Source organism: Hypanus sabinus, chromosome 11 (genome assembly GCF_030144855.1).
Source record: "Hypanus sabinus isolate sHypSab1 chromosome 11, sHypSab1.hap1, whole genome shotgun sequence".
NCBI classification, from domain to species: domain Eukaryota; kingdom Metazoa; phylum Chordata; class Chondrichthyes; order Myliobatiformes; family Dasyatidae; genus Hypanus; species Hypanus sabinus.
Window position 1 is genome coordinate 65,360,373 of NC_082716.1, and position 10,995 is coordinate 65,371,367.

General features: G+C 39.8%; 1 protein-coding gene across 1 annotated transcript in view; it reads right to left on the reverse strand.

The window, feature by feature from the left end:
• The window catches only part of LOC132401493 (L-selectin-like), a 12,521-nt gene extending 9,266 nt beyond the window's left edge, over positions 1–3,255 (reverse strand). The window contains exons 1-2 of the mRNA XM_059983521.1: positions 3,183–3,255; positions 183–605 (exon numbers count right to left, since the gene is read on the reverse strand). Of these exons, the coding sequence (XP_059839504.1) occupies positions 183–605; positions 3,183–3,255 (496 nt within the window). The remainder of the gene's footprint in view (positions 1–182; positions 606–3,182) is intronic.
• Positions 3,256–10,995: the final 7,740 nt, after the last annotated feature.

A 10,995-nucleotide genomic window follows, 5' to 3' on the forward strand; every position in this document is an offset into this window, starting at 1 on the left:
GTGGGGTGGTGTTCATGGGTTCAATGTATATTCAGAAATCAGAAAAGACAACATTACTATTCCAGGACTTTTCATTGAGTATTTCAGTTGTGCCGTTAGTTAGGACTTGGAGCTGTACAGTCATTAAATTCTTAGGAAGCACTCATCACATTTACCAAACTCTGAGAACATTTTTAGCTTACCTAAATAGCAAATTGCTGCTTTCAGTTTGTTGCAGCTATGATTGTTCCATTTTCCTGCTTCTTTCTGTCTCTTTATATAGATTTCCACACAATCCTCTCCCCCAGAAGTTGGTTCTCCTTCCGCCCAGTTTTCTGCTTTCTTGTCGAGTGATTTATTTGTTCCAACCCAGGTCCAAACACCAGCAATCTTCCTTATTCCAATCCAGTAGTATGTTGGATTTCTTGGTAATATCTGATTTAGATGATTAACTTCTTCTTGGTTCTGAATTGCAACTAGGTCAGTGAAGGATTTTTGGCAGTATTTCCTGGCATCTTCCCATGTCAAATTTGTATCTGAGTAGTTATATTTCCAAGCGTCAACTCCTTCCCAAATTACCAGCTCTGTGAAGAAAATTATAGTTCTTTGTGATGCCTGAACTAGTTCTACAATAAACAAAATGCAATTGACTTAATGGTCCCTATAGACTGGTAGATCTGCTCTGTCGCAGCTCCAGTGATCCGGATTCAATCCTGATCTCTGATGCCATCCATGAAGAATTTACATCATTGACTCTGTGGTTTCTTCCCAGTGATTCAGTTTATTCCCTCATCCCGAAGATGTGTGGGTTAAGTAATTGCCCCTACCGTGTAAGGGAGTGCTAGAACCTAGAGGGAGTTAATGGGTACATGGGGAGAATAAAATGAGATTTGTGTATTTGAGTCTTTGATTGTCAACAAGAAATCTTTTATGTGCTGTGCAAATCTAATTCAAGCAGAATTCCATGAACTTGAACCCAAATCTTGACTGCTTTGAGGTTTCCATCATTAGCATCAGAGTAAGCCGGAAGAAAGTTACAACTAGAAGCAAGTTTTTTCTCCCTCAAGCTTGCTCTGTCATTTACAACAAGATCATTGATGAACTTCTACCTCAACAAAATTCTCCTGCCCAATCCCAGTCTCTCTCAATTGCCTTAATGTACAGTAACCTATGAATGTAGTCAATGACTGGCTTTCCCCTGCCTCTGTGGGAGATAAATTCAAAGATTCATCATCCTTTGACTGAAGAAGTTCCTTTTCATTTTGGTCCTAAGTGCTCTTTATCTTTGGGTCAATCACCTCTACTTCTGATTCCTTTGCCAAGGGAAACAGCTTCTTGTATCAACAGGTAATTATATAAGCTTCACTTCTCTTCTTTCCAAATTCTACATGATACTATCTTAGCCTTCATTACTAGTCTAGGATGAGACCCACCATCTCAAGAACCAGTCTGTTGCTTCATTGCTGTGAACCCTGTCATCCCAAATATCAGGTATATTCTATATTCCCCAAGAAAGGGATCAAACTTGAACACAGCACTCACCAGAGCACTATATAATTGTGGGGAACTCTCATGCAGATTAAAATGTAAAAACTACCAAAGAGATGCACTGCAGGTAAACAGTAAAGTGCAAGATCATAACGAGGTAGATTGTGAGGTTAAGAGTCCATTTTATCATACAAGGGGTCTATTCAAGAAACTGAAAACAGTGGAATAGAAGCTGTCCTTGAGCCTTGGTAGAGTGTGCTTTCAGGGTTTTGCATCTTCTGCCAGATGGGAGAGGGGAGACATGAGACCATCATTTTAGAATCGGTGAAATTGAATAACCTCGATGGTGTACTAAGATGCAATTGATTGGGAAGTCTAAGCATTATAGTTCAACATGCACAGACCCACACTACACTGACATGCAATGCATTGCCCATAATGCCAGAAAGGAACTAAAATGCAAAGCTCCTTCCCTAGCCTGGAAAACCAGAAGCATGGAATAATGCAAGGGGCTCAAGAACTCATATCTACTACAAGCAGATTCTGGTGAACTCAGGAACAGATCCTGACCTGAACGGAGTTAATGCAAAATCCTTCAGTCACCCGAACATGAACAGTCATTCCAACAACAGGATAACCAAACAATACCATAAAGACTTTTACAATCACACTCCCTCAACCCACCATCCCCCAGATCAATAAGGAAATATTTTACAAACTGCTAATCAAAGCAGCTTTAATTTTTGCTATTGAACCCTCTTGGTAGCTGCTACTGATGTTTTTGATTTGGGGAATAATTAGAGGTAGTTTTTGTTTTAGAGGAGTAAATATGATCTGGGCACATCCACTTTTGCAAGTTTTATTATTTTTGTGGTCTGTCAGATTTAAATGGTGAAAAGGTGTTCAGCAATTCCTTGATACTGCTGTTGCTACCTGTGGGCAGGCTTCAATATTTCACCCCAGTCGTCATTCCAATGAAAGCAGTCTAAATATAAATTGAGTCGGTTCCTAAACTAACTGCAAAGCAATTACCAGAAGTACTCCGTCATAATGGGGTACTGGCCTGGAAATAATACTGTACCATAGATGAAGACTAGAATCCAGAAATGATGGGTTGTTCTTTGAGAGGGTTGATGCCCCCGTTGGTAATCATAAGTTTCAATGCAAGATACCTGTAGAAGGGAAATTCACCATTATTCAATTAGAAAAATCTAGTATTCTGCATTAAAAAACGTCTTCTACGTGTCTTTATAGAACAGAGCAAACTTTTAGAAACACTTGTACTTGAAGCTCCTGTAATGTTTTTTACATTTGTTATTATGATATGTTCTAAAACTGATAATGTATTGCCCAGTTTTCTCAGTGCTTGTGTTAAAAATTTATTGACAGAACATGACGACTGTGAAAAATTAAAATTAAATATTAGAGAAATTAGCACTGCTGATAACTGCTTAAGCAGTACAATTCATGAATTTCCCAACATTAGATAAGATATTAACTTCATTTAAATAGGCTACTGCATGCATTAAAATTGTAGATAGAGATACTGTACAAAAGCATTAAGATTAATGTGGTATAAATATTGCCACATATTTTTTTAAGTTTTAGACTTAACAAAGCTGCATGTAATATTGCTCGATACATTTAATAATTAATTCTGTTTGTTTGCATTTTTGTTTCCTCATCTCATAAATATCAATGTTGTTTCCACATACTCCAGAAATCAGTTCTGGGGATTCCTGCAGATATATGGTTTGTATTCAAATGGTGCTTCCCACTTTTACTCATTTTACTCAAATAAAACACACAACTCCATTGTGATCTACATGTTGAGATATTATTCCTAATCTTACCATATTGAAATACACATCTAAATTATATTTGTACAATGTTGCAGTGTTTTAAGTACATTTATTTTGTGCTTCCACATATGTACAGTATGCATACATTTTAAAATATTGTACTTTATGAATGAGCGTTTTTCCCAAAAAAATATGCCTTACCATATTTTTTACACTGCAAAATTTTGTTGTTACTTCCTCCGAATTTCTATGCAGCTATCCACTTGGAAAGAAATCGAGCAGAACTTATCACTTGCACCATGATTCTGTGACCTCTGGAGAATGTTTCTTTATAAACCAAGTCCTTCATTGTTATTTTTAGCCTTATATACTTGACACCAATATTCTGATGACGTTGTCAATGTTAGGTAATTCCGTGCTGCTAGTTATGCTCCCAAGGCCACAAAAAAAAACAAAGGAGATTTTATCAGTCGTCAGCATCCTATTCACATTAAAAGATTTTTTCTATGTGAAATTAAGGAACTTAAGAGAACTTTTATACCAATGTTAAATGGAGGCACTGTTGGAAAGATCAATGAAGGAGAAAACAAAGTTAAGATTAATCTTTTCATTAAATGTGCTAAATGCAAAGAACTTTGGGATCAAAAGGTTTAAGTTCCACATTAGCACTCCAGTAGAATATTGAGGGAGTGCTGCATCGTTGGGAGAAGTCTTTATTTGTATGTGTTGTTTACCTGAAATTTAACCTGTCCATTTAGGTGAACAAGAACAATAGGCTTATAAGTAAGTAGGGTTGGGCATTCAAGGGGAATGTGATTGGATGTGTCTTCATTTGTTGTGAACTTGCAACATTATTGTAGTTTTTTGAATGGATTTGCTGTTCAGGAGATGACAATGTAGCACAGCGTGTTAGAGAGGCAATCCTAAATATCACAGTCACTTCTAGTCACCTGGCTTCTTGACCAACATTCCCTATAAAGAGACAAGAAGTGAATATTCTCAAGTAGAATTTCTATCTGTTTGCTGTCAGTGTTCTACACCCACCCATTTTCAGGGTGCTTCATCAGAATCAGAAACAGTTTTAAAATCACAGGCATATGTTGTGAAATTAGTTAACTTGGTTGCAGTGGTACAAAGCAATACATAATAATAGAGAAAAAGTGTAAATTACAATAGATATATAAATCTAATGCCCTTCCCTTGGACAACATTGGAGGTGTGGAGAGGGGAGACTTGCTGCATGGGCAACTGCCGGTCTTCCATGAGAAAAAAACCCAGGCTTGCGCCCTGAAAACTTTCCAAGGCTCAAAACCATAGTCTATCGAGACTAACGGAGGCCTATATATATATATATGATGGTTCAATTAAATAAGTAATGCAAAATGCAATAAATGGAAATAAAGAAAAGCAGTGAGTTAGTGTTATGGGTTCAATGTCCATTCAGAAATTGGATGGTAGAGGAGAAGGAGCTGTTCCTGAATTACTGAGTGTGTGCCTTCAGGCTTCTGTACCTCCCTCCTGATTGTAGCAATGAGGGGCATGACCTGGGTGATGGGGTCCTTAATGATGGGTGCTGTCTTTTTGAGGCATTGCTCTTTGAAGATGCCCTGGGTACTACAGACGCTAATGCCGATGATGGAGTTGACTAAGTTTACAACTCTGTGCAGCTTAATTTGATCCTGTGCAGTAGCAATCCCCCTCCCCCATATCAGATAGTGATTTGGCCAGTTAGAATCCTCTCCACAATACATATGTAGGAACTTGCAAGTGTTATAGGTGACACACCAAATCTCTTCAAACTCCTAACGAAATATAGCCACTGTCTTGCCTTCTTTATTGCTGCATCGATATGCTGGGTCTAGGTTAGATCCTGGACACCCTCTCAGCTCCTTCTGAGATTCTGCCAACAATAGTTGTATCATCAGCAAATTTAGAGATGGTATTTGAACTGTATCTAGCCACACAGTCATGGGTATAGAGAGAGTAGAGCAGTGGACTAAGTACACACCCCTGAGGAGCACCAGAATTGATTGTCAGTGAGGAGCATGTATTATTACCAATCCACACAGATTGTAGTTTTCTGGTTAGGAAGTCAGAGGAAGGAACAGAGGCCCAGGTTTTGTCACTAATTGATCAGGGCTGTGGGACTGCTAATGTTAAACACTGAGCTATAGTCAATGAAAAGTATCCTAACATAGGTGTTTGTATTGCCCAGGAGGTCTAAGGTGATGTGAAGAGCCATTGAGATTGTGTCTGCCATTGACCTATTGTGGCGATAGGCAAATTGCAGTGGGTTCAGGTCCTTGCTGAGGCAAGAGTTCAGTCTAGTCATGACCAACCTCTCAAAGCATTTCATCACCATAGATGTAAGTGTTCCTGAGCAATAGTCATTAAGGCAGCTCACACTAGTCTTCTTGGGCACTGGATTAACTGTTGCCTTTTTGAAGCAGGTGGGAACTTCTGACTGTAACATTGAGAGCTGAAAACGTCCCTGAACACTCCTCCCAGTTGGTTGGCACATGTTTTCAGAGCCTTACCAGGTGCTCCATCAGGGCCTGACACCTTATGAGGTTCACCCTCCTGAAAGACAGCCTAACATCGGGCTCTGAGACAGAGATCACAGCGTCACCGGGTGCAGCAAGGATCTTCACAGCTGTAGTTGTGTTCTCCCTTTCAAAGTGGGCATAGTAGGCATTGAGCTCTTCTGGTAGTGAAGCATCACTGTCATTCATGCTATTGGGTTTCACTTTGTAGGAATGTCCCTCAAACCCTGCCAGGGTTGATGTGCATCCGACGTTGCATCCATCCTCATTCGGAATTGTTTCATTGCTCTTCAAGTGGCCCTCCTTAAGTCATACCTGGTTTTCTTGTAAAGACCTGATATAAGGTATCAAATAGAAATCATTGATTTTCAGTCACCTAACTTGTGTTCAAAGCACAACTAAGGAGTATGAAAATTTTAAACAACTGCAGATTTTGGAAATTTTAAGTAAAAACAGGAAGTTTTGGAAGATTACCAACTTAATATGCAGTCAAGGGACCTTAACTTCCCTTTAATAGCCACCATATTTCAGTCAATTAGAGAAATTCTCTTGCTTTCCTCTATTGACTACTCCCACCTTCTCCTCAATCTAAATTGATGGTGTTCTTTCTCAGTTTTGATGAAGAGTCCCAAATCTGAAACATCAGTTGTTTCCTGTTCCAGAGATGCTGCTGAACTGGCTGAGCTTTTCCAGCTCTGCGTGGGTACATAATTCATTAACAGCCCATCCAACACCTAAATATTAATCTCCAGTACCACTGGTGTACAGTGGCTGCAGTGTGTGCAGGATCTACAAAACTCACTGCAGTTACTCATGAGACTGAAAGCACCTCTCAAATCCACCACCTGTACCAAAGGAAGAATACGGTCATCGATACATGAGAACACTACACCCACAAGATCCCCTCCAAGCTGTGCTGATTCTAATTTGGAATATGTTGCTTCATCATCTGTGGGTCTTAATCCTGGAACACCATGACAGTAGCTTCACAGTGGTTTAGAATCTCTCTGGGACATCAAGGATGGCCAACCAGCAATGCCCAGCTGCCAAATAAACCCTTTCCAAGATAACCCCATCTCATAGCATTAAGAACAGCATTAATGTGGAGATACAAGATGGTCAGAATTCTAAGGATCAAGAAGGGCTCTGAGAAAAGAAATAAAGTGGGGTCAAAGAGGGATCTTTGGTTTAAATGCTTTTGATGGTGATTTGAAAGTGAGTGAAAATCAGCTTTTATTTTATAATATTTCTCTCACTAAAGGAACAGAAATTCCCTTGGAACCTTGGATTGTGTTAGAAAGGAAATGGCTGGCCAGCAACATCAATATGAATTCAATTTTTGGAGCCATTCATTAGCTGTTGAAAAATGCCTGTCAACATATTAACATATCAATGCATCTAACATTCCAAAATGAATTTACATTTTTACGCTCTTGGTAAACAGATCAATTTTAGTTGGCAGAAATCAGACATCTGCATTTTACTCACACAATCATTTTGCTCTTGGTTTTGTGCCTGTAGTGTTCGCCAAGAGGGGGTCTTCCATTTCCAGTTGTTAAGTGCAGATTGGAGGCTGTATTTGATAATAGAGCCTAAGATGCTGCATAAATTGATGAGCTATTTCTAGATTTCTCTGCTCAATATTTTATGCTGAGACTGTTAGATGTTCTTCTAAATTAAATAATTGTTATATTCTGTGGTTCAAGGTAAACTATGTTCTAGGTTGCCTTTCAACTTCTCACAATGCTCTCATGTAGTTGTCTTCTATCATAGCAAAATTCCCTGAACTCTTATTTCAAAATACTTGATACTTACTATCACTGTGAGATGGCATTAGACGATGTTTCATCTCTTGCTTCCTTTATTTATTTATTGAGATACAATGCAGGTTAGGCCCTTACAGAACTTCAAGCCACACTGCCCAGCAACCCCAACCTAATCGCAGGACAATTTACAATAACCAGTTAACCTACCAACCATTATGTCTTTGGACTGTGGGATGAAACCTGAGCACCTGGAGGAAACCCTCATGGTCACGGGGAGAACATACAAACTCCTTACAGGCAGTTGGCAAGTTTCAAAATTAAATATAGTAGAGACTCCACACTCCTAGTGTGCTTATAAACCCAAATAAAGTTCACACATATTTGTGTCAATGCAATTGAAGCACTTTATCATTGCGTTTTCAGTATATACATTAAACAAGCTCTGGTGTTGGTTGGAGCACCAGTCTCCAGATCCGCTGGCTGATTATTCGGGTCTGATTGAGCTGATGCACTCTCATTCTGCAGCAAAGGTGGTGGCACATTGTCCGTATTTGGATTCAGTCTCCAGGAAGTCTTGTGCAATCTTCCTCAGATGACATCTATTTCCATGATCATTTCCCCTTATAGAATCCAGTTGTGACAGTTCTCTGAAGATCATTTGCCACCTTTCTGTTAGGAGCAAAGTCCCATTGGTCTTCTGACTGACAGGATAGCATTTTCTCAGCTGTCCCAATCACCTCTTTCTCTTTATTCCCATTTATTCCAGCAGCGATTCTAGATATCAGCTATCTTGGAGCAGTTTTATTCTCATTTAGGGCTTCATCAATCACTTGGAAGTGAGTCCACCTGATATTGAGATGTTTCTAGGTGGCGTGATTCAGTGCATGTTTCCGTTACCCTTCGTGGAAGGCAACATGACTGGTTTTCACAGCACGCCTGCCCTTCCCATTGGATTGGGAATTGTGTGCTGATGATACCGCCTCAACTTAGACACTGAGTGCAAACTCATCTGCAACAAATTTTGGGCCATAGACTGTTGCAGCCACATCTGGAGTGCTGTGTTTAGCAAGCTGAGCCTTCACCTTGTGAATGACAGCTGATAATGTAGTTGAATTTATTTCCAGCAAGTTGGGAAAGTAAGCATCCACCCCCAGACTAGCTTGTACCTTCTGCTGTGAAGGGAGTCTATTGTCCAAAGTACATCCAGCACCTTCTCCCTTTGTGGATTTTTGTACCCCCCTCTCTGGAAAGCAATCGATGGGAAGAACTGAGCTCAGCTCAAATGTGAAAGTGCCCAGCAAGACCATGTAAGAATTCCTCGGTTTCTTTGGCCTCTCATAACAAGTATGTACAATTGTCAATAGAATATCCCTTCTTGCAGTTTTGCAATAGTCAGATCTTGTGGGCATATTTACACTCTGTTTCTTTTTGTCTGCAGTCTGTCTTTACTGCAGGAAGATGTGGACATCACAGTGTGCCAGCAATCTTACAGCTGAGATGGTGGTCAGTCTAGCAAGAGAACCAGTTGAAGTTTATTTGGTGTGTGGTTGAAATTCTTCATCACAAAGTATTCAGATCTGCTTGAACAACTATACATCTCTAGAATTGCCTTCGTCCTTCCTGCATGCCTGTTTGAGCTGCAGTAACCAGAAGACACTTGAAGGCAATGTTTTTTCTTCCTTTGGACTTCGATTGCTTTCCTTTACATCTGTACATGAAGGCTCCCATCTATCACTTTTTATCTCCTTTGAAGTCTAATCTTCTTCAAAGCTAAGTGTATCACCAACTTCGCTCTTCGCTCCAGGAAATCTTTCACACAGCTGAACTAACCTTCTCTAAACTCTGGGTGCAGTGTTAATCCCAAGAGGTATCCTTGTCCACCAATAATTCCTAAAAGATGCTGAAAGTCATTCGAACTGAACACCCATTATCAATATCTACATCCCAGAATTATGCACACTTTCACCCAGTGTTTTCACATAGAGTTTCTCAAAGAACAGTAATAGTTCTAGGCAAAGCCTCATTTAAGATCAATATAAAATGTTCATCTTGTTTTCTAACATGTCATTGCATTCAGCTCTAGGAGCTCATTTGCCATTTTAATAAAGTAAGCCTTGTAGAAAAGTATTCATGTCATTGTTGAGGTCATATCATATGATGTCTTTGTGCTGATTTATAAGATGCACCCAGGTTTCTCCGTCTTTACAAAGAATTCTGAAATTTGCTCTCGCTATCTCATATTTACAATCATCGTAGTGCCAGAGCAAGGCACTAGATGGTGCTACACTCCATAATTGTCAGACAACAAGGTTACATGGTTTTGCTGAACAGCATACTTTAGAATATTGATTTGACTTTATTTCTTACATCCTTCACATACATGAGAAGTAAAAACCTTTACATTACGTCTCCATCTGAATGTGCAATGTGCAATCATTTATAATAAATACAACAGTCAATGTAACATAGAACTACACTCAAATCAGTGTGAGTTAATCAGTCTGATGGAAGCAGCTGTCCCAGAGCCCGTTAGTCCTGGCTTTTATACTGCGGTACTGTTTCCCGGATGATAGCGGCTGGAATACATTGTGTTTGGGGTGGCTCGGGTCTGCAATAAACCAGGCAGTGAAGCAGCCAGTCAGGATGCTCTCAATTGTGCCCCTGTAGAAAGTTCTTAGGATTTTGGGGCCCACACCAAACTTCCTCGACCGTCTGAGGTGAAAGAGGTGCTATTGTGCCTTGTGTACAGACCACGTGAGGTCCTCAGTGATGTTTATGCCAAGGAACTTAAACTGTTCATCCTCTCATCCTTGGATCCATTGATGTCTATAGGGGTTAGTCTGTCTCCATTCTCCTGTAATCCACAATCAGCTCCTTTGTTTTTGCGACATTGAGGGAGAGGTTGTTTTCTTGACACCACTGTGTCAGAGAGATGACTTCCTCCCTGTAGGCCACCTCATTATTGTTTGAGATTAGGCCAATGAATGCAGCTCTATGGCAGTTTCTTTGGGTGATTTTTTTTCTCTCACTATCTGCTTGAAATGTGACTGTAAGTGACAGATCTGTAGGTGAGGCGTGTACCTTCTCACTCTCCTAATTTGCTGAATTGATTGGGAAATCTGCTAACAGAGTATATGAGTAAAACCCAGTGTGCTGCTGAAAGCTGTGAGACTGGGTCATGTTTTATCCAACCAGTCACCCACTAAAATTCTGTGGCTGTGATTGGTGAACCAACCTGAACATTGGGTTATTTCAGAGTACAGCAATGAGAATGTATACAACCAGAGCCACCTTTATACTAGATTATAAAAAAGTACAGATTTTCTCTCGCAAGCAAAACCAATTTAGTCTGATAGTTTAACTTGCTTCATCATCCAGGATGCCCACATCACTTACAGCAAAATACTCATTCCCTGA